General features: G+C 41.6%; 1 protein-coding gene across 4 annotated transcripts; it reads left to right on the top strand.

Annotated features, from left to right (window-relative positions):
- The first annotated feature begins 1,952 nt into the window (after positions 1-1,952).
- dpys (dihydropyrimidinase) lies at positions 1,953-25,101 on the top strand. 4 transcript variants are annotated; one of them, XM_061230716.1, is made up of 10 exons: positions 1,954-2,377; positions 4,716-4,874; positions 6,600-6,779; positions 13,284-13,473; positions 14,255-14,411; positions 14,905-15,046; positions 15,479-15,621; positions 23,350-23,557; positions 24,571-24,694; positions 24,886-25,101. In XM_061230716.1, the coding sequence occupies exons 1-9, from the start codon at positions 2,126-2,128 to the stop codon at positions 24,661-24,663; spliced, it is 1,524 nt and encodes a 507-aa protein (XP_061086700.1). In that variant the 5' UTR covers positions 1,954-2,125; the 3' UTR covers positions 24,664-24,694; positions 24,886-25,101. The 4 variants fall into 4 exon arrangements, with proteins under 4 accessions (XP_061086710.1, XP_061086719.1, XP_061086700.1 ...); XM_061230726.1 differs by lacking the exons at positions 23,350-23,557; positions 24,571-24,694; positions 24,886-25,101 and adding exons at positions 15,712-15,745; positions 17,114-19,546 and having other exon boundaries at positions 1,953-2,377; XM_061230735.1 differs by lacking the exons at positions 23,350-23,557; positions 24,571-24,694; positions 24,886-25,101 and adding exons at positions 15,712-15,758; positions 17,114-17,136 and having other exon boundaries at positions 1,953-2,377.

Here is a 25,101-nt window from a genome sequence, read left to right as displayed (position 1 = left end):
CTGAGGTTTGACCACTCACCACTCACCACTGGTGAGTTTCATCCAGTTTGCTGCATACTATACAAGGCGGTACAATGGCTTCTTTCTTGTTCATGGTTTTCTTGTTCATGTTATGTTCTGGAATAAAAAAAATTTTCTAGGAGATCAGGTTTGTCATGGGAAACCTGGAAGCTGTCGTATTGCTCAAATCATTTGTTGATTATGAAACATTTGTTGTTTCAGGTACGATGTCTTTCAACACAGAATGAGGAGAACCTTTTTTTTTTGAGTATCTTCAGAAACAGAAGCAATTTGAATACACTGCTTAAAACTAATTCCAGATAAGACCCCTGGGGATTTTATGATGGTTTTAAGATATGTTTATGACACTTCTAGCTAGTCATAGCTGGTCTGACTGGTCAGAGCTTGTCTCGAGTCGCACAAAGTTGGTCAAGCTGGAAGAGTAAGCTGGTAGTCAAACTGTTTATATTCAGCTCTATAGTATAGTATTTGGACAGTGACATTTTATATTTTATTTGATATTTATTAGTGTATACTGTGGACAGATGAGACTAAGATCAACCTGCACTAGAGTGATGGAAAAAGGAAAGTGGAGAAAAAAAGGAAGTCCAATGATGGAGGTAGTGTTATGGCTTGGGCATGTATTGCCACTGGAATGGGCTCGCTTGTATTAATTGATGATGCCACTGCTGGCTGCAGCAGCAGGAAGTATACATACTTCCTGCTGCTGCACACATCCATGCAAATGTATGAAAACTGATTGGACAATGCTTCATCGTGCAGTAGGACAATGATCCAAAATGGACAGAAACATCCAAAACAAATAGTTTTTTTGGGTCAAAAAGTGGAATATTCTTGTCTGGATAATTTCACTTGCTTAAGACAAGAATGAAGGCAAAAAAAGCTGAATAGGGCTGCATTACAGGCCTGGCAGAGCATCCCCAGGGAAGATACCCAGCATCTGGCTGTCACTGATTGTAAAGGATGTGCAACAAAATCTGGAATATGATCACTTCGGTTTGTGTTCATTTGTCCAATTACGTTTGGTCTACACTTTGTGTCCCTGAGAAAATATTTACAGACTGCAGCGTACGCGATGAATATCTGCTCGACTAGCTAAAATAAGTGATTGATAAATAATAAAATAAATAAATAATAACTGATTTAAGAGGGAATGTTCAGCAGGGCAGACATCCAAAGAACAAGGTGCGGCAGCCTATGTCCAATAGCCATCCTCAGGGAGATGGCATAAGTATACATTAATTTGTGGGGTGTCCACAATCTCAGTTATAATATAACATGACAGACTGAAAGTTCATGCCCCCCATGACACCGGTACTGGGATTCAGACGTTTCCTGGTTAATCAGATACCCATGCTGAACACCAGCCAAAGTTTACGCCCTCGGCTCCATTCGCTTCAGGAGGAAACGAAACCCCAGAGGCTGTACAGTAAAATGTTTAGTGCTAAATCAACTCTTCCAAAGTTGATATGAATCTGCTATGGCTATTAACTTTCATTAACACAGAAAATTTTACTGTGTGAGAAATCATACATCAAAATGATTTTAGTGCAAATCTGTGAAATAGCCCAATCAGATTAAAATTTGAGAATTTCAAGTGTTGAGAAATGAAATGCAGTGATTTTAATCTAGGCAAATGGAAGGTAAATATGGGGTCATATAATCCATTGTGGGAATGGGCCACTTAATGCGGTATGACGCAACAAAAAAAAAATTCTGTGCCTTTTAAACGTTAAAATTAAGTTTATCCTTTGAGTTATATTATTCAGAGTATAGTTATATTTTTAGAGTACATAATCTTATAAAAATGAAACCGTAAAATGGGGACGCCAAAAATTGTAGCTTAAAGAGCGCCTTAATAGTGTCTGTGTACTTGCGATAAAATGATTTACGGCTGCTACTGCGTCATTCGCTGTTCCGACAAAGGGTTGGACCTCATGTGAACTAAGCAATACTGATGGTATTTATACACTTGACATTAGTCTTCGTGCCTTGGTTTAAAAAGTTTGGAGGTCAGGGACGTGTTTTCAGAAGAGAACCAGGAAGTGACACATTTCCAGGTTTATTTTTCTTATTGGTGGTAAAGGATAAAAAGTAAAATAATATGACGAATCCAAGCAAGATACTCATCAAAGGGGGGAAAGTTGTCAATGAATACGGTTCCGTTATTTCCGATGTGTACATTGAAGATGGATTAATTCATGAGGTCGGATTAAACCTGAAAGTTCCTGGGAAAGTTACAGTCATAGATGCCACTGATAAACTGGTTATACCTGGAGGAATCGATACCCACACCCACATGGAGCTAGCCTTCATGGGAACCCGGGCAGTGGACGACTTCTACACGGGGACTAAGGTAAAGTCAATGTTACCTTACTTCAGACCAGGGCCACGCAGAGACCGATGCGAGTCAGAAAACCTACAAAGATTTACCAAATCCAATCATTGTTCAAAATATATTTCACCTAAATGGAGCACCGCAAGTCAGTCATAAGTATTTCGAATTACAAAACTAGCGCATTTCAGATTAGTTAACGAAGTCCAATATAAGCGGGTCAGCAAATCCTAAACAGCAATCGGATAGCCTATCACGACGCTGGTTATTAACTCGAACAGACAACCCTGGGCAGGGTTTGATTCATTGAATTGTATTAATATTAGTTCCGTGGTTCGATTTCAAATCACAAAACGGAAGATTTTTGGGTTAAAACGTTGTTATAAGACCATTGTAAATCCCTTCTTATCATTGAAAAAAGGCTCACTGACTCAACCTCTGCCTGTGTTTATAGCCCTTAAATTTCAAAATATACTGTTGACGAACATATATACTGTTAACTGTACAATAATTCAAGCTCATTGGTTGAAAATTGGTCCGGCCAATCACGCTTCAACGTCAGCGCATTTACAGAGAAGGGAGAGGGAAATAAACAGTGTTGTGGTTTGAAGGTGCTTCAATGCCTGGATGAAATAGGGAGGCAACGCCAGTAGGGTTCGGTTATGAATTATGAAAAGGGAAGGAAGCAATTATATTCCCTTGCACCGTCGTTTTTCCTCCCTCCGCCAAAGGTGTAAAATGCAAGCTTCCTGCAAGAAGGGAAATCCCACAATCACTGTTCCATGCCTGGAAGAGAGGAGCGAATCAGTGTGTTTATATGAAGTTGTTGCTCCTGTCGTCGATGTTGAAATGCGTTAGCATAGCATTTAGCAGTATATCGGAAATGTAATTCAGCGGGACATCCACTTTACCTCCCCATTGCCGCCATTACTAAAGTCATATATAAGATAAATATTTAATTTGGAACCCAAGATTTAACCCTGCTTTTATGTTTGTGATCAGTTTGACCCCATTGAGTGTTTGACATCTTAAAAACCAGTTAACCTTTTTTAAATCTTGATACTATGATTTTTACATTTTTCTATTTTGGTGGGATTAAATAGTAAACAGGCGGCATAGATGGTGCAGTGGGTGGCACTGTGTAGAGTTTGCATGTTCTCCCCGTGTTCGTGTGGGTTTCCTCCGGGTACTCCGGTTTTCTCCCACAGTCCAAAGACATGCAGGTTAGGCTGATTGGAGAGTCTAAATTGCCCGTGGGTATGAGTGCGTGAGTGAATGGTGTGTGTGCCCTGCGATGGACTGGCGACCTGTCCAGGGTGTATTCCTGCCTTTCACCCAATGCATGCTGGGATAGGCTCCAGCCCCGCCGCGACCCTGTTCAGGATAAGCAGGTTAAGATAATGGATGGATGGATGGATAAATAGTAAACATGCAATACACAGAATGCTATGTTTTCAGAAGTCCTGTGCCAACTTTGCCTGTGTTGTATGGTCTTATTTTGACCCTCTAACTGTATAAAATGTGAGAAACTATACAAGGATTTTTACTTTCATCTCAGATTTCTTTGTGGATGATTCTGGTGGCACTTTGCCATACAGGTGCCAAACAGGTTCCTGTACCTCAGGCTCTAAAATCAGATGTTTCTCTCAGATTTTTCACAGGGGCATCACCAATGTTTGAATACATTTGGGTCTGAGCCAACGTCATTTGGGGTTGAGCTGTGAAGGGGTGTCCCATGTTAAATTGCTGTAATGATTTTCAGTCTGTATGTATAAATATAATAAACAAGGAGCCTGATGACAGTAGATTGGATTGAAAGACTTATTTGTATAACCATTTAAGCAGTAGGTTCTCCTCCATATTATATTTTGGAAATGTGCCAATTCAATCTTAAAATATGAACGAAAAGCTTTATTTAGTTGAGTAAAATTTGAGTAAAAAATTATGTAGCCTAAATCTTGAAGAATATGCTGTATTTAGGCTAAATTTCAAAACAAAAAACTGGATAACCAGTGTTTGGCAACCTATACATATTTTCTTCATACCTTTTTTTGTACCGTTAAGTAATCTAAAGGATTACATTACCAATTGTAAATTACATTTCCTAATTAATCTACCTAACAGTAGTGGTCTCGGTAGGCCCGGGGATTGCCATCCTGGGGAGGGTGGAACTTTGGTACATGGTCTACTGGAGTAACAGGGGCACAGACTTTGTATAGTTTTGCATATCGTTATCGGATGGAATTGTTGTATGACACTATCACTGTCTGTGAAATAAACTATGTACATTGTGTGGTAGTATGTGGTCAGGCAAAATTAAGTAACACAGGGTGCAACCCATGTTTCCTGTATCTCCCAGTCCGCCTTGGCTGGAGGCACTACTATGATTCTGGACTTTGTCATGCCTGAGAAAGGCTCATCTCTCCTGGAGGCGTACGACAAATGGAGGAGCAAAGCTGATGGGAAAGTGTGCTGTGATTACTCCCTCCATATGGCTGTCACCTGGTGGAGCGACACGGTATATACACATTCCATCTCGCCAGAACTGCAGGGTAGTCAATGCGGCAAACACCAATAAATAAACAATAATGGATTACATTTTTGGGATTAGCCTAGCTTCACTTGGCCTTTAACTTATTTTACTGTGAGTCTGAGTCGATATTCTGTTGTGAGATTACTGTAACAAAATCATTGACTCGTAACACCCCTGCTGTAAAATCCAGCTATGCCAGCTTGACCAGCTTAAAAATTGAGCGGGTCAGGATGGTCATACACTGGTCTCGCTGGGAGTTGGCCAACCTACATGCCCAAGCTGGTCATGAAGCCGGTCTAGCTGGGTATGAGTTGGTCTGAGGTCAAAACATAGCTTGAGCTGGTCAAACCATGTCAAGCTGGGAGCTGGTCTGAACTGGTCAACCAGCTGTTTTTTCAGCAGGGACAACACTGCCTAAAAATAGATTTCATGAAACAGCACAGTGAGAAGAGAAAGACATGTGGTGCAATCTGTAGGGTGGCAGACTCTTGACCCATATGCAAACCTCCCACTTGCAGGCAGGGGTTCAGCCCCCTGCCATGATATTGAGCTGTGATCCCTTTTCTTTCTCTCGTTCTCTCCGTTTTATACCTGAATACGGGAGAAATATGAAAGGAGGGTGGCCTTTATTAAGGCTTTTTAAGAAAACAAAAAACTGGAGAGATAAGGTGTGAGTATTAGGGCTACAGAGTGCTTACACTCTTTAATTGTGTCTTTTTCCTAGGTTGTCGCTGTCTCTTTTCTGTCTTTTTTTCTTGCTACACACACCCACCCATTTCTTAACATTCGGGCTATAATTATTTAAATAATACCTCATGATTTCAAGGTGTTTTGCAGTGCATTGGGAAACTCAGGAGAGAGGCCGTGTTAATTCTATTACAGTCCAGGATGTGAGGTAGTGTGGACTTTGGCTAGGTCATGCACATTAAAAGCCAATTTTCTGTCCTGCTTATTCTGCATTTTTTAAATAGAAATGTTAACATTTCTTGAGCTTAAAGTTAATCATTGAACCAGCATTTGAAGAATCACAGAATATACACAATACAACCTGACTGGAGATCAGTGAGGCATTTGTAAGATTCTAAGTTGATGTGATACTCTCAAGTCTCAACCACTGGCAAGGCAATCCATTTTTAAAATGCATCAGACAAAATGCCTATTGTGTTAAAAACATTGTGAAGGAAATGCCTTTTCAAGTACAATAACAACATTATGCTTTCACATGTGAGAACTGTTTAGCTTTACACAAAATCACAAAAATGACATCTCTCTTCAATGACACTTTAGTGCTGTTTTATTAAACATGCAATAGTTTTAGTAATTGATTTGTGACACCTTTCAAGAGAGAACAAATACACTTAGTATTTTTTCAGTTGTCTTCCTTAATTTCAATATGCAGCAGGTGTCCTCAAAGCTCATAACAGTTTCATGCTAAACAGGAATACTGATATTCTATTGCTACCCATCCTGTAATAACTGATTAAAACAAATTATTGCCCGTTTTATTTTTTCCACTACTTATTTTTGCAGCAATATTATTAATATGTATTTCTTCTATTGATAATTACAAAAGTGAGCTGCCCAAGCAGGATGATTTGACAGTTGTGTATGAGATTAGCATGCTACACCTTGTTTCAGCAATGTAGGCTACATTTGCCACAAATGCCCCGTGCTCCAAATTAACTTGGCTATCTTAAAACTGTTTTGTAGGTCAAACAGGAGATGGAGACCCTGGCCAAAGAGAAAGGTGTAACCTCCTTCAAGATGTTCATGGCATACAAGGATGTTTATATGCTCCAGGATCACGAATTATATGCTGCCTTCTCTCAGTGTAAAGCGATTGGTGGCATAGCCCAAGTGCATGCAGAAAACGGAGATATCATAGCAGAGGTGAGTGCTAAAATCCACTTCAGGTATCTTCCTTAAAAGCACTGGACAATTGATGAACTTTACTGTTACTGCTCTGCATGTTTAATATTTGTGGGTGCTGTATATTTTTCTGGAACAGTTGAGTAGGAAATTGAAATCCACGGAAAGTGTTTTGTTGGACTTACCAGACTGCCACAAAGCAAATCTTCTTGACCATAGAGTGTCAATAGGAACGGGAAAGGGTGGGAGGGCCCAGATAGTGAAGGACCCAGAAGTATGGCTGCTGAGTGCAAAAGGTATTTTTGCCCACTGACTTCAGTGTAATAACCCAAGCTAATTTAACAAAGAAAATGTAATCCGCCCATTTCGTTAAACAAAACATTTCATTATGAGTAAGCAATAATATTTAACTTAATATAATAATTAACAAGCATGCAAAATCCCTTTGTCATCTATTGGAATGGGAAAAGCCAAATAACTGAAGAGAGACATATGGTAATTGACCGTCACAAGTCTGGTAATGGGTACAACAAAATACATTACATGGCTAATCATATCACAGAACTGTAAGGGAAAAAACAGCAAAAATATGAAATGGCTGCAAACTTGCCAGACAGAGAACAAAACAAATCATATGCACTATCACAGGCAAAATGACAGAAATAGTAGCAAATTAGAAAATGGCCTCTCCAATGATTCAAAAGTAAATTTTAAAGGGGAATGGTCCAATCAGTTAAAGGGGGTGGAGTACATAGGGTGATGGAGGGCCTGAGATAAACTTAGACAAAGAATAACCAGGAATTAAACATTACAACTTAAAACCAAGGACGTACTGTAACATGGCAGTAAATTATTAATATTTAACTGTGGTATTACTTTAGATAAGAGATGAAAGACACTTCCCATATATTTTAACACCTGTAAAAAGCTGCTGTCTCTTGTGATGCATGTGCTTTGAAACTTGTTTTGAGCGTTCTTTTCTCATATGATGTACTGAATGATGTTGGGGTGTAGCGCTGCCTTCTGGTGTGATACTAGCTCCCTGTCACTTAAATTGGTTAAATCTGGCAAGGAACTGATCAAGCCTACATTTAACAATGTTAAAATTGAACAAAAGTAAGCTACTAGCACTGAGTTGGCATAGTTATTAGTCTAAACATGTTGGAACATATATTAGTGTGGTCTGTGATCCTCCTTTGCTCTCTTACATACTGTAGGAGGGGCAAGGCATTCGAACCGAATGCTCTCAGCCCAAAGAAAGCTTACACAACCGTGGTACTCAGAGCTGCAAGTCAGAGGAAGACTATCCATATGCGGCTTTAACATTCAGTCTACAGGTACCCGATCGGCGTTTGCTAGATGGCAATGAAATGTGAATCACAAACTGAGGGTACTCTCCCATTCCCTATGCAACTGCCAATTATGCCATGCCCATTATAGCTGCTGGCCACATTCACTGGCATAGTCACGACTCAGTCTGAGTCTTCGGTCTCATCAATGCACCACAGCATGGTGCTTTAACCAAACCGTGGCAGATTTTCTAACTGGGTTACTGTAGTACAACTATGAGATACTGGACAAGTAAATAATTGACTCACTTCCTGCAAGCTTTCATAAGTAGGGCTTTGACCGACCCCACAAGGCAGTACGTAGAGGGATGATCATCAGGTTATTCCCACCTGACCCCACTATAGCGACACCTCTTGTCAGTCGGGCCCATATCACCCTGCGGCAATCGTGCAGATTGGGTGCAATAACTGTGCAGCTCAGCTGGTGCCCTGCAGATTAGATGCTGCATATGTTTTGTGACCTACAGGTAATCACAGGTAATCCAGATTTTGGTAGAAGAGATAAATATGGGGAACAAAAAAGTTACCTTATGTCATTTTGTAAAAATCTCTCAAAGGTCCTGAACCATTGCAGTTCTGTTTAAGGTTTCTTATGTACATACTGTAGAAGAAACAGTCTGTCACAAAGCTAGGGAGGAGAATACACAGAGCTTTAGCAAGGCTGTGGCAGGTGCACTGACTCTTTGACTGATGTCTTTTGGTAGTATAGTGTAAAGAGAAACTTGTAAGGGAGTTGTTAATAGGAGAATCACCACTGGAGCGAGAAAAAACGGCAAGCAGCAAGAGTGGATCCGAAGGACATACTGTACGTGTGAAAAAGAGGAAGGAGTCTGTGGTTATCCCCAGTTTTTTTGGGGTGATAAAAACAGGAGCAGTGCATAGGTCAGCCGAAAGGGTGGCCAGCAAGAGGTCAGATTCAGAAAGGTTATAACTGAGCAGGGTGAAGTACATCTGGAGGAAGATGTCAAACTGACATGCGAAACATGAGAGTGTGCGGGTCAGGTTGTGGAGAAACCAGTACTGTCTGCAGAATCTATAAGAGCAACTGTATGAAGGTTGGGAATTTGTGTTTGAGAGTTAGAAAGAGAAGTACCTCAGCTGTTACCATTGGATTTGATTGATAGATTTTGTTTTACATTTATATTATAGCCATGCTACCTTTACACCTAGCCAGCCAGTGGAGGATGGGCTCATCCTCCATTGGCGGTTTTTCTCCTCACTACCTCGTGTGCTATCTGGAGGCCCTTCTGTTACTCTTTGGTGAAAATGGCTACACAAATAAAATGTAATTCAATTCAATTGAAAGTGACTGATTAGAAAGCTTTACAGACTAGATGAAGGTGAGCAGGTTAGAAAGACAACCAGGGAGTGTTATCTGCGAGTTCCTGATGAATGAGAACAGAATAAAAGTACCAGGTCTGAATTCTGAGCTAGTAACACAGAGAAAAACAGAAGCAGCTTTAGCATGGAGATGGGATATCCCCGTTTGAAACAGCTGGTAGCTGGTTGACCAATTAGACCAGCTCTCTACTCAACATAGTTTGACCAACTCAAGCTATGTTTTGAAAGAGCTGGTAGCTGGTATTTCAAGCTGGTCATAGCTGGATTTTACACCAGGGACTGTTATTCTCCTTTAGCACCTTAGCCCTTCTTTAATGCAGGATCTCAAACTGTCCTGGAGGGTCATGGTGTACAGTATGCTGCTCTTTGGTGTGTTTCAGCATTTTGAGACCATAGAATTTTAAGGTTCTACTGTAACTGACGAAAATGAGTTGGTGTCATAAATATCTTGCTTATAAGACAATTTGATAGGGTTTTGATATTATACATTCAAAGAGTACTTTTAGTGTGTCTGCCATTTTGTTCTATGAAGACCTGCCCTGTGTAGTGTAGGATGTGAAAGCTTTGAAGTTCAATATCTCAATCCTACTCAGAACACAGATAGAACCTTATAATTCCAAGGTCACGATTTCAATGCTGGATGGATTGTCTGAAGCAGGGCCAATGTCAGGGGGGACAACTGGATATGTTGTGTCCTAGGAATATACAGGTGCATTGGAATATCACAGAAAAGTTCATTTTTTCGTAATTTCATTCAAAAAGTGAAATTCTAGACGTTACACAAAGCGAAATATTTCAAGCCTTTTTTAGTTTTAATCCTGATGATTACGGTTTATAGCAAAAATCCAGTCTCTCAAAATATTGGAATATTACTTAAGACCAATCAAAAAAAGGATTTATAATACTGAAATGTCGGCCTTCTGAAAAGTATATTCATTTATGCACTCAATACTTGGTTGGGCAATGATGGGGAAGACTGCTGACTTGACAGTTGTCCAGAAGACACTCATTGATACCCTCATTGTGGAGTGCTGTATCAAGGCATATTCATGGAAATTTGACTGGAAGAGAAAAATGTGGTCGGAAAAGGTGCACAGGCAACAGGGATGATTGCCAAGCTTCACAAGGAGTGGACTGAGGCTGGAGTCAGTGCCACCACGCACAGACATGTCCAGGAAATTGGCTACAAGTGTCACATTCCTAGTGTCAAGCCACTCCTGAACCAGAGACAATGTCAGAAGCGTCTTACCTGGGCTAAAGAGAAAAAGAACTGGACCGTTGCTCAGTGGTCCAAAGTCCTCTTTTCAGATGAGTCAATTTTACATTTCATTTGTAAATCAAGCTCCCAGAGTCTGGAGGAAGAGTGGAGAGGCATAGAATTTTTGCTTAAAGTCCAGTGTGAAGTTTCCACAGTCAGTGATGTTTGGGGTGCCATGTCATCTGTTAGTGTTAGTCCACTGTGTGTTATCAAGTTCAGAGTCAATGCAGCCTTCTACCAGGAGATTTTAGAGCACTTCATGCTTCCATCTGCTGACAAGCTTTATGGAGATGCTGATTTCCTTTTCCAGCGGGACTTGGCACCTGCCCACAGTGACAAAACTACTAGTAACTGGTTTGCCAACCATGGTATTACTGTGCCTGATTGGCCAGCCAACTCGCCTGAACTGAACCCCATAGATTCTCTATAGAGAATTCCTACCCCAGACAATCTATGGGGTATTGTCAAGAGGAAGATGAGATGCCAGACCCAACAATACAGACAAGCTGAAGGCCGCTATCAAAGCAACCTGGGCTTCCATAACACCACGCCGCATTGATGCAGTAATTCATGCAAAAGGGGCCCTGACCAAGTATTGAGTGCATAAATGAACATACTTTTCAGAAGGTCGACATTTCTGTATTATAAATTTTATTCAGGTACTGGATTTTTTATTTTCATCAACTGTAAGCCAGAATCAAGATTAAAAGTGAAAAAGGCTTGAAATATTTCACTTTATGTGTAATGAATCTAGAATGAGAACGTTTTTTAAATAAAAGAAAAAACTTTTCCATGATATTCTCATTTTTTGACTATGATTTTGCCCCAGACCTGGGATTTTTACCTGGCAGGCCTGGTGACTCCATACACATTGTACCCAGGGTCTAATCTGTCTGCTGACTGAAAACATTTTTCCCTGTGGGAGAGAGCTGGGAGACCTGACAGGATGTCTCATTAGGTCTTTTCTTTTTTTGTTTCAGGTTAAGTCATGGTGTGTTAATCGTGGAACATTTCACATCCTGCTCAAAGTCCAAACAATGTCTTAAAAAAGGGGAGCAACAGAGTAGTGTCACCGTGCCATGATACACAATATCCTTTACCAAGTATCTTATCATTCACAAATGTGTCAATGCCTGCAAAAGCTTATCAGCTTATCATGTTAGCATGCCCCCTGTTGCACTAATGGAGGAAAACCGCCAATTGAACAAACTCTTATGACTGAGAATTAGATGTGAAAAGGAAAGGGAATTAAAAGTGGTTGTAAATGGTTTTCATTTCTTATACCATTAAAAAGTTTGGGGTCACCTTTTAATTGAGTTCAACATGGAAATTTGTCAGGAGAAACAATTAATGTAGTATCTACTGCATATCTGGCAGCAGTATGATGGTTTGAGGTGCATTTCATGCCTTGGACCCTTGGTGACTTAAAGCCATTTAGCCAACAAATGTGTTCCATACTGTATCAGCAATTTACAGCTGAATCTAGTCGCACCCCCTAATTTCCATTGAGATCCATTCGAATGCAAATAGTTTTATTATCGCTTGTAGGATAACCTGAAAATAAGATATCCAGGCTGTATGATGTTGATGGATAGTGTATTTTTGAACGGTAGTGTATCTTTACCTAATATATACCTCATAAGGTAGTTTTGTTAAATGTTAAAATGAAACTGAAAAAAAAAAAAGTAAATTTTTTTACGTTTGCTTTCAACGTGAGATTTGTAATTACAGTTCACCAGCACTAGAGGGTAGCAAGGATAAATATTGGAAACTTGTATGACCATGAGAAAATGTTCTGAAGCAATGAGGTTTTAGCTGCAAAGAAGTACTTTATGCAAAGAAGATTGTTTATTAAACTTCAAGTTTGATTTGATTCAAAGTAAACATAAGTGTCTTCCAAACACACAAGACACATTAGAGGATCCAGAAACCAATTGCCTCGGGCTATGAAGTTGCTTGCTTATTTTAGAGAGGAAGTGTGCATTCCTGTGGGGCCGTACTCATACTGTATGCTTTTGTAAGTATTGTAAGCAGCTACATGTTTCAAATGGGAGAACATTGGGCAAATACCTAGATGAATATGTAACCAGCTAGACGATACTTTCCTACCATATGTTATGTTCCTTCTATCAGTCACAAACTACAGTTGTAAATGTTTATTTAGTAACAGCATAGCAGATAGCTAGCTTGCTAGGAATCTGTCACTTCCATGATGTTGCTACAGCAATATCCACTCAATGACATCCTATGTCATGAGACCTTACTTAATGACAACCTATATCACCAGACCTTATTCAATGACAACCTATGTCACCTGACCTTTCTGAATGACAACCCATGTCACCGGACCTTACTGAATGACAACCTATGTCACCAGACCTTACTCAATGACAACCTATGTCACCAGACCTTACTCAATGATAACCTATGTCACCAGGCCTTACTATGCTCAGATCATATCATACCACTCAGACCAGAAGCAACATGGAAGGACCGGTCACAGAGGGCATTTTGCGCTTCAAAAGCAAAAGCTGTGGGGCAAAGGGTAAATGTAGTATGTTCTCCTGTGTCCTGCAGGGGGTCAAAAAGATGCTGTCCCTGGGCATCACGGGTCCTGAGGGCCACGAGCTCTGCCGACCAGAGGATGTAGAGGCTGAGGCCACCCAGCGCGCCATCACCCTCGCCCACTCTGTCAACTGCCCGCTCTACGTGGTCCACGTCATGAGCAAATCGGCCGCCAAAGTAGTCGCTGCCGCACGTAGGAACGGTGAGGATCGCACTGGGATGTTGATGTGGACCTGGGAAGTTGTATTGGGGGTATGTAGGATTTGGGGGACCTTGAGGGTGCATGTTATGTAGGTTAAGCACTTTATTCTGTTACAGCACCAGATAGTTAAATCTGTGTAACTTTCTAGTATACTGTTTTGTTTTAGTGTTGTTCGAACCGGTTTGGTTTTTTTTTGGTTTAAGTTCTTGCAGGATGGTGTTTGTATTTGTCCTTCCAGTCTTGTTTTGTTGTAGTCAGACTGCTGTGAATGTATTTGCTATGCTGTATAGTATTTTTGTCACATGGGTCCGTTGCAAACCACTTAAACCCCTGTGATCCACCAGTGGGTCCTGACCCACAGTTTGAGAAACACTACTCTAGCGTTTTGTTAAGTTGTGTCTGTTGTGAGACTGGATTGATCTTTTTTAGGCCCACATATTTTTTAGTTTTTCATATCATCCTGGAGCTTTCGATTTGAGTTCCTTACTTTTCCAATTGCAATTTGGTGGCATATTTTAGGGTCTAATGTTTATTTTTGCATAATTATCAGATGCCGTTACTAAATGTTAACGCAGAGAGCTATCCACAAGAGGGGGAAACTGCTCTGGGGGCAGGGTTAGGGACTTACCTACATCCCGTCCCCTTATGAACGTTTTGTTGCCGTTTTACAACCAGGAAGAGAATGCTGATGCGTGTATGCCTTTCACAGTGTACGGTACAGCATGGCTGCGGTTTGAGATTCTCCATCAACTGTTGCCTCTTTTCTGATGCGTTCCGATAGGACGAGTGGTGTTCGGTGAGCCAATTGCGGCTGGGCTGGGCATTGATGGCACTCACTACTGGCACCATGACTGGGCCCATGCTGCAGGTTTTGTCATGGGCCCCCCACTGAGACCGGACCCCAGCACCCCGGGGTACCTAATGGACCTGCTGGCCAAGTGAGAGGCTCCTCCACTTCACACACCCTACTACAGCTGTTGCTCACAATATTGTTCTAACAGAACAAATGCTACAAATACACTATCTGCATGCATTGGAATTATTTCCAGATGGAAATTGTAGGTGTAATTATTGAATTTTGTAATCAATTAACGGTTTTAAAAGTCTTTCCGTTTAAAGTACCAAGTAGAGTGTACATGAATTAATCTACAAGTGCACATATTTGCAGTGTTATGCACAATTTTCAAATGCTAGCCTGTCTGGGTTCTTCTGAATCTACTCCGATTTAGCTGCAGAAATGTGAAAAACGTGAAAATAGGAAACGGGGAAATAGGACCTGGGATGTGTTCACCACCAATATGCAAATTCTATGAACAAAGGGTTTTAGCCCGGAATGTTCCTAGATTTGTTCAGTGAATGATGGATTGCAGTGGACTGGAGTGTTGTGGCCTTTGGGTGTGCTGACAGCATGACGGCTTCTTTCTTCTACAGTGATGACCTCAGTGTGACAGGCACTGATAACTGCACCTTCTTAGTTTGCCAGAAGGCTCTCGGGAAAGACGACTTCACCAAAATCCCCAATGGAGTTAATGGGGTGGAGGACAGAATGTCTGTCATATGGGAGAAGGGTGTGGTCAGTCATCTTTTTTTGCTTCCTTCACATATTATATCGTACTAGCTTTTGACCCAACACCCCATTTAGTGATTTTACACTGTCATTTTGTTCGCTGTATTTACTATTAAAATAGAATAATACGCAATGAAGTGAACCACTCACATTAATGACTCACATTAAAGAGTTTTGGGATTTAACTGTTTATCAAAGCCCCAAAGTGGAACCCAAGGACAGGACTTGTATACGTTGTTTAAGAGAAACATTTTTACTGGTACATTTCAAGCAGTGACAGCATATTTAGTTTAAGTATAACTCATTTTTTTTTATGTACAGAAATGCACCATTTAACAAATGTAACATTTAACATTTCCATATCTATAATATTCAGAAATGTAATCACCAGTCTTGAAGTGTGTTGAAACTCAAGTATGATGTCATTTCTTGCCTCAGCATAATGGGAAAATGGATGAAAACCGATTTGTCGCCGTCACCAGCAGCAATGCAGCGAAAATCTTTAACCTTTATCCTCGCAAAGGGAGGATTGCAAAGGGATCGGATGCTGACCTGGTCGTGTGGGACCCTAAGGCCACAAGGTAAGGCGAGCATAAAACTTACATCCACCAGTTATACTCATTTGCAGAACTGTTCTGATCCTGCTATGATATCTTTTCAATCATGAACAGCAGAGGGCAGTCAAGAACAACAAAATTCTGGAAGGTAGGTTTGGAAGGTAAACAAATTAAATCTTAAACTTAAAGTGTAACATTAAATAAATATGATTGCATAAGAAATCTGAAGAGGACAGAAAAAAAAAAATCATCTGTGTGAACTTTCTGCATAGTTGGCTGACAACCCTTTAACACATAAAAATGACACTAATATTAGCATGAGTAAATGTCTCATACTGAATTACACTACAGTAGCAAAACATTTGGCAGGGCATTGCTACTGTATGCGTAGTGGTTACTCCTTCTACAACTGAAATGTAAATACATTTTCATTTTAATTTCACTTGACCTGGATAATGGTTGTTAGATTCACAGAGCAGATCATATATGATTTCAGCGATGCTACATGTCAGAATAAATGCATTCTACTACTAGCTGGTTTAATGGTGACTTAGTCTAGTTGGATCTCATAGGTAGTCACAGTTGAGGGTGACAACCTAAAATGATTTGCTTATTTTTTGCTTTTATATAACTTTGAATCAGTAATTACAGCATTGCATTTTTGCAGCTCATAGTACAACAGCAAGAACTATGGTACTGTTTCATGCAATAAAGTTTGATATTTTGTATTTAATTAAACTTTTTTTTTTTTTTTTTTACTTTGTTCTATCTTTAATTTGCACTCTAAGGTATTAGAAATTGCACTACATATCCCCATTGTTTGTAAAGCTCCATGGGATTACGAGTAATGGTTTTAGAATGAAATAAAGTCTATGAATCATTGCTCACTGTCATATTTAAGTACGGTATTCCAATGAAGTAAATTAATACGCTTACGTAACTGTATGCATGTTCAGCATTTACATACATGCATTGCTCCACTGAACAGCACACATAACAACAGCTCTTCTGATACATACAGTAAATGCTGTATGGATCTCTTAAATCCCAGTTACAGAGTACCTTTTCGGATGCATCATGACATCACATGAAGTAGATCAAGCAAAGCCTTTCCAATCACACGTACAATAAACAGCCTCCTCTTTCACTGCACAGAGTAGAGCAGCATTCGCTATTAGCACTGGAGAAACCTTAGAGCTGCAGGCCGCCCCCATCTTTGTTTTGTGACTTTACAGTTTACAGTACAGCCATCTTAAGTCTGTTAATAAACACATAAATACAAGAACCCCAGGACAGAGGTGAGGCACTTTGACAGCCTGTTTGTGGGGCTGTCCATGGGCCATATTCCATGTGTGTAGATGGTTTGAGTGTTCACCTCCTGCAGAATGCGATTATCGTCATCATTGTTATGACCGCTTCGTAGCTAAAAGGCCCATGGCTAGAAGACAATGCATGCAGGCGCCCAGCCCCTGATGAGGCTTACGTAACATGGTCCACGCTATGTTTTTTCCTATAGAAATCTAGGCTAGGTCCCTGGAGGTTGGTGAAGAAACTGCTGATGTGGGATCAGCAAGGAGAACAGACTCCAGCAAATTCACAGGAAATCAAAGTTAATCTTAAAGCTCTTGTGTAAGCAGAGCTCTAAATATGTGAATATTTCTCATTTTATGTATGCAAAACCACCCCCGTTTTACCAGTATGTCTCTATGCATATACAGTATATATAAAATGGTTCATGGTAAGCTTTGGTTTCAAACATATTAGACAATGCTTCAGGAGAAGGAGTGTGGCTGTGTGTCTTCTCGCATGCCAGTCGCATCCTACCATTCCTCTGCAGTATGACGGTTTGCCTTGAAGCACTTCCTGTTTGGTGTTTTTATTAATGCAGCTGTAAAAGCGTATTATTTTCATATTAATCACCCTCAAGTCTTTAAGTCAGTTCTGTGTCCCAAAACATTATGTAGAACTCGGACTGCTACTGCTACATAGTTTTATTGGTGCTTCTGTAATGCTTGACGCTCTCAAAAGCAGTCATCTTGTAATGTTATTTATAAAAATGGAATTTATCATAAGTTGATTACTGTAATATGATTACTGTAATATGCTGTAACTAGAGATATAAACTCAGTGAGCACTTTATTAGGTATTTATTAGACTTATTTTTAGACTTAAGTCTTCTGCTGCTGTAGCCTATCCACTTAGAGGTTTGACGCATTGTGTGTTCAGAGATGCTCTTCTGCATACCACTGTTGTAATGCATGACTGTTTGCGTTACGGTCACCTTCCTGTCAGCTTTGACCAGCCTGGCCCTTCTCCTGTGACCTCTCTCATTAACAACATGTTTCTGCCCACAAAACTGCTGCTCAGTGGATGTTTATTAGTTTTTTTGCACCATTCTCTGCAAACTATAGAGACTGTTGTGTGCGAAAATCCAACAAGATCATCAGTTTGAGATACTCAATCCACTCTGTCTGGCAACAGCAATCATTTCACGGTCAAAGTCACGTAGATCACAGTTCTTCCTCATTCTGACATTTGTTCTGAAACAGCTGAACCACTTGACCACATCTCCCTGCTTTTATGCATTTAGTTTCTGTCACATGATTGGTGCATTAATAAGCTGGCGTACACGTCTACCTAATAAAGTGATCACCGAGTGTAAATGAACATCCAAATATTGAATACTCATTTGAACTTTATACCCTGAATGACAAATAATCAATGTTTAATTAATTTTGATAGTTTTAACATCAGAATGGAAAAGGAATTGTCACGTGAAACACACAAAAACAAAAACAATTTTATTTTGATCCAAAATTGAGCTTGGCTAACATTATATAACATAAATGTTTATGTTAGCTTGTCTCCAATCAAGGTGAAGCGCAATCAGAATAATTTGAGTTCCCATTCACACATAGAAAGTACAAGTATTATACTGTATGGGTGGAACAACTAGTATGCATAATTATATGAAAGCAAAGCATCCTACTATTGCCAGCATAGATACGGAGCAAACTCAGCAGTAATCTTTGTAATATGATTGCTAAAGATGTGTGAAATTTCATGTGGTAACAGTCCTAATTTAATAAACATTTAATTATCTGACATTTCATTGATCTGAAGTTTAGCCTACTTTCTGCTTGATATAAAAAAAAAAGATGCACCCATATATTTAAGATTGAAATTAAATTATGGTGCACTTCAGTAATTAATAACAAATAAATAAAAACATTAAATGATACGGTTGTTTTTTGATATTCTTCACTCTGTGTTAAGGACATTACATGACATTACATTGCATTACATTATTGGCATTTGGTAGACGCTCTTATCCATAGCGACGTACAACAAAGTGCATACCCATAACCAGGGCTAAGTGCGCTGAAAGACCCTAGAGGGAAGTACAATTTCAATTGCTACCTGTACAACAAAGATAAATCAACAAATAAACAAACAACAAAGCAAAAGTGACCAAACTTAACTATCCAAATACTGCTTACCTAGCCAACTAAAAATACCAAAACACAAAGTAAATCACAAAGACAACAATTAAGGTTCACAGGGATGTAGGGAGGGATGGGGAGAGGTGCTGCTTGAAGAGGTGCGTCTTCAGTTTGCGCTTGAAGGTGGGGAGAGATTCTACAGTTCTGACCTCAACGGGGAGTTCGTTCCACCACCGTGGAGCCAGAACAGACAGTAGTCCATAGTAGTCAACCTTCTTGACCTCATCTTCACAAGGAGCTGCACAACAACCAACCTCTCTGTAACACCACTCCATATATCTGACCACTCCTTCATCTCTTTCTCTCTTCCACTCTCCTCTAACACCCATCCATCTCTCCCACCATCCACTGTCACCTGTCGACGGAACCTACGCCACCTGTCTTCCTCCACCCTCTCATCTACAATCCTCTCCTCCCTACCATCTGCGGAGTCTTTCTCTCGACTGTCTACCGATGATGCGGCTACAACTCTCATGTCCTCCCTCTCATCTTCCTTTGACTCTCTGTGTCCCCTCACCACCAAACTAGCTCGGGCCTCCCCCCCCAGTCCCTGGCTTTCTGATGCTCTACGAGCTGTCCGAACCGAACTGCGGGCGGCGGAGAGAAAATGGAAAAGGTCCCGTCTCCCCAGTGATATGGCTTCCTTCCATGCCCTCTTATCATCTTTCCATTCCTCTGTCTCTCTAGCTAAATCTTCCTTCTTTCACTCGAAAATTAACGCGGCCGCCTCTAATCCCCGCAAACTGTTTTCAACTTTCTCCTCTCTTCTGGCCCCCCCTCCCCCCCCACCCCCCTCATCACTCACACCTGATGACTTTGTCTCCTTCTTTGAAAAGAAGGTCGATGCTATTCGCAATTCCTTCTCCCAACCCTCCACCCCTGCTGACCCTCCTACCCTCCCCAACTCCCTAACCTCCTTTTCTCCCCTCTCTGACGCCGACACGCTGAAACTCCTTACTTCCCACCGCCCGACCACCTGTCCTCTTGACCCCATCCCCTCTCCCCTCCTACAATCTATATCTGAGGACATTCTCCCTTTTCTCTCCTCTCTAATCAACACCTCCCTCTCTTCCGGCACCATGCCCTCTTCCCTGAAGAGGGCCAGAGTCACTCCCCTCCTCAAAAAACCTACTCTCGATCCCTCTGCCCTGAACAACTACCGGCCTGTCTCTCTTCTTCCCTTTCTTGCTAAAACCCTGGAACGGGCGGTCTGCTCCCAACTGTCCACTTATCTTCTCCACAACAATCTCCATGACCCCAACCAGTCTGGCTTCAAGAGTGGCCACTCCACTGAAACCGCCCTGCTCGCGGTCACTGAGGCACTCCACTCTGCTAAAGCAAAATCCCTCTCCTCTGTCCTCATCTTCCTCGACCTGTCGGCCGCCTTCGATACAGTCAACCATGAGATTCTGCTCTCATCGCTGTCTGGGATGGGTGTCACAGGTTCTGCACTCGCTTGGTTTTCCTCCTACCTCTCTGGTCGCTCCTACCAGGTGACTTGGAGGGGCGCACTCTCCGACCCTCAACCCCTACGAACTGGAGTCCCGCAGGGCTCGGTTCTTGGCCCTCTCCTCTTCTCGCTATACACCATGTCTCTTGGTTCTGTTATCTCTTCCCACGGCTTCTCTTATCACTCCTACGCTGATGACACCCAACTCTTCATTTCCTTCCCCCCTGACACCCAAATCACCACACAGATCTCTGCCTGCTTGGCTGATATCTCTGCATGGATGACTTCCCATCACCTGAAGCTCAACCTTGCCAAAACTGAGCTTCTCTACATCCCTGCTAAGTCCTCTCCGTCAATCGACCTCTCACTGACTGTGGAGGACTTTGTAGTTTCCTCCTCCCGTACGGCAAAGAATCTTGGGGTGACTCTTGATAACTGCCTCTCCCTGGCTCCACAAGTATCCTCCACTGCCAGAACCTGCAGGTTCTTTCTGTTTAATATACGCCGCATCCGTCATCTCCTGACGGAGAAAGCCACCCAGCTCCTAGTCCAGGCGCTCGTCATTTCCCGCCTGGACTACTGCAACTCCCTCCTAGCCGGTCTCCCAGCGTGCGCCATCAAGCCCCTCCAGCTGGTCCAGAATGCTGCAGCCCGCTTGATCACCAGTCAGCCCAGGTCGGCTCATGTCACCCCGCTTCTCATTGGCCTCCACTGGCTTCCTATTGCCGCACGCATCCGATTCAAGGCCCTAGTGTTGGCATTTCAGGCTGCTAAGGGGACTGCCCCACATTACATACAATCCCTGATCACTCCCTACTCCCCAGCTAGACCACTCCGGTCTGCCAGCTCTGGTCGCCTTACGATTCCCTCTCTACGGGCACCTGGCGGTCGAGCTGCACGTTCACGGCCTGTTTTCCGTTCTGGTTCCTCAGTGGTGGAATGACTTGCCTACCACTGTCAGGACAGCAGAATCCCTCCCCCTATTTCGACGCAGACTCAAAACACACCTCTTCAAACTCTACCTTAGTCCCCCCTCCTGATTTACCCCGCCCCCCCCTTCTGATACCCCTATCCCTGTCTAACCCCCCCCCCCCCCCCCCCCCCAAAAAAAAAAAAAAAAAAAAAAAAAATTGCACTTATGATGACGACTATATGTTTAGAACAGCAGTCCAGGTGTATTTTTCTAGTTCTGGATGTGATGCTTTGACTTGTGGTAGAACCTATGCACTTGTAAGTCGCTTTGGATTAAAAGCGTCTGCCAAATGACTAAAATGTAAATGTAAAATGTAAAATGTAGTCGTGAGCGTGAGGTGGAGGTTCGGAGAGGGGGAGGTGCCAAGCGGCCTGTGGAGACTGAACGAAGAGGTCTGGCAGGGGTGTAGGGTCTGATGATTTTTTGTAGGTAAGCTGGGGAAGACCCCTTAACTGCTTGGAAGGCTAGCACCAATGTTTTGAATTTGATGCAAGCCATGACAGGCAGCCAGTGGAGGGAAGTAAGCAGGGGGGTGACGTGTGAGTATTTGGGAAGGTTGAAGACCAGACAAGCTGCTGCATTCTGGATAAGTTGGAGGGGTCTGATGGCGGACGCTGGGAGGCCAGCCAAGAGGGAATTGCAGTAGTCCAGGCGGGACAGAACCATCGCTTGGACCAGGAGCTGGGTCAAGTAGGGGGTGAGAAAGGGGCAGATTCTCCGTATGTTGTATAGGAAGAACCTGCATGACCAGGTCACCGCCGCAATGTTCTAGGACAAAACACTTCATGGTCTGGTTGAAGGCGATTTTCTCTGCATACTAACCTATTTCATCTAGACTTAGAAACAATAATTTAGTGATCATTTTTAATGGAAGCTCTCGTGGAAAAAAATAGCTCACAATGCCAAGAATGGTCAAATAAAAATATCTCTGGTTCGTTTCCCATTTATGGGAATAAGTCAATGAATATGATATTTATTTGAGTATTCTATTATTAAAAGGGGAAGCCTTTGTTTACAAATATAATAGAGCAATGTACTTTAGAATAGCGGGGCACTGTTTGCACTAACTAAGTCTGTGGTTGTAATGGTTTTTGATTTGCATTATTGAATGTTCATTCAACTGACTGCCAACATTTGAAGGTAGGGTTCTGTCTAGGTAGCGGTCAGTGTTCTAAACGGTTGGAAAAACAAGAACAGATTAACTCGACCTCCCAACATTGTTATTGGGTTCAATGAACAATTGAAATCAGTGTTTTTACAGGTGATAATCTCATTGATCTGAACATTTGCATTCTCACATCACATATCAGGAAGATCTTTGAAACTTTTTCTGCACAGACAAGAATATTCTCTAAGAGGCCATTTAGAAACAATACTCTGGATAATGTGTATGTCAAAAACTGGTTAATTGCTTTTTTTGAAGAATGAACGTGCTAGCTGGCTCATTTAAAACTCATTTGCGTTTAATCTTTTTACGAAATATGTTCCGGAATCACGAATTGCACGGATATGCTGTGGACTGCTTTTGTGTCCTTAGATGACAGGGTTCTCCACCACATGGGTACTAGGTCTCCAACAGTCATTTTTGCATATTTGAGTGAATGTTATGGGATTTTCCTGAAGAGGCCATTCAGACTGCATCATTATGCATTCTCTTGTTCTTATGTTATGATTCTGACAATAATTTACTTACTGATTAGTTTCCACCACTATGTCAGGCCTGAACTTGAACACCAAGACTCTCTGTCTCTACGAATTGACTCAATTTGTCCTGCCCATGTGTCCTACTTTTGACCTTTAGACCTTTTGACACACTTCCGTTCCAGGACAATTTCTGCAAAAACCCACCACCAAGCTGTCGACCACAACATCTTTGAGGGCATGGTGTGTCATGGTGTTCCCGTGGTGACCATCTCCAGGGGGAAGGTGGTATATGAGGATGGGGTCCTGAAGGTCACACCTGGAGAGGGCCGGTTCATCGGCCGACCGGCCTTCTCGGAGTTTGTGTACAAACGAGTGAAACAGAGGGATGAGGTGAGAGTCAAAGGCACTTACCACAACATAATGATGAGAACAGGTCATTCAGCCCAGCAGTGCCCGCCTTTTCCTACCACTAAAGTGTACCTACTGCTTAGTTTGCCTAATTGCTAAATAGTATCTAGCACCATATCAAGCCTGGTCTTAAACCCCCAGTGTTTCTGCCTCCACTACATGCCCTGGCACGCTGTTCCACACAGTGCCCACTCTCTGTATGAAAACAAATGTCCTAATGTTGGTATGGATATGCACATCATTGATATGGGCACTAATTGATCGATGAAAGTATGAATAAAAGGACGTTAATGTCAGGAGGCAGTAGCTTTGGTTTGAAAGCCAACACAATTTTGAAGAGGGAATGCAGGAGCCTTGAGCTAATACCACTGCAGTGAAGAATCCAAGAAAATTAAGTGAGAATGTCAAACTTTCAATCAGAAGGTTAAAATTGCCAGGAAATTCCACCTTGTAAAGGCCTACACACATCAACGTTCTCTTCCTGGTTGTATCTAAAATGGCCACAAAATGTTCAAAGAGCAGTGACTTAGGTTTTTTGAAGTCCCTTACCCTGCCCCCAGAGCCCAATTCACCCTCCACCTCCCATGGCCAGCTCTGTGTTAACATTTAGCAATGTCATCCCATAATTATGCATAAGTCATGTCATGTGGGAAATCGTTTTACAAACTTGGAAAAATAGCAGTAAGACCCTAAAATATGCATACTTCTTCCAAAATGGCAATTGTTTAACTTGGATCAGTATGGAACACAAGTCGAAAACTCCAGGATGACATGAAAATCTCAAACACAAAATGTGTGTGGACTTTTAAATGGTTTATTGCAACAAAACATACAAATTCTACACCCTGTGCAAACATCTCACCAAATCAATTCAAAGTTACCTCTAATCATCTGAGGATTCGGAAGCATGAAACAGCTTCAAGGTGGCACAGACTGGTAAAAATAAAGAGTGGTCTTGATAGCTGAACTAACCCACCCTGCATTTTCATATTCAGGTAAGGACACCCACTGCAGTGAACAGAGAGCCCTATATGGGTGAAGTCAACCCATTGGCATGGGAGAGAAGCACTGTAAAGAGTTCAGTTTGAGATCAGCACCATTCTTCATTCACCATCTCAGGTAGGGTTGTCTGTGTGTGTGTGTGTGTGTGTATGTGTGTGTGTGTGATTGTGTGAAAGGTGCTGTTGATTGCCATCTGTGCAATGTAGATTTTTTTTCTTCATGGTAGAATCGTAATAATATATCATATCCGCATTGATATGACTTCTTGTCAACCAGTGGAAAAAAGTAATAATTTTTCCTTTCACCAGTATATATTTGATGATGTGGCCTCCAGTCCACCAGACAAGTGAAGAAAAGAACCCTCTGAGTGGAAACTACATGATCTTCTGAATCAGCCTCTTACAGTACTAGATATTGCAGGGAAAATTCTACATACCTGTTGGACACGACTTAATTGTAAATGATGCACTGCTAATTTTTTCAATTGTATGAATTGTATAAAAATAAAAAATTGTGTAAATGAT

The sequence above is a fragment of the Conger conger genome, chromosome 1 (genome assembly GCF_963514075.1).
Source record: "Conger conger chromosome 1, fConCon1.1, whole genome shotgun sequence".
NCBI lineage: Eukaryota > Metazoa > Chordata > Actinopteri > Anguilliformes > Congridae > Conger > Conger conger.
This window is presented reverse-complemented; position numbering and strand designations above follow the sequence as displayed.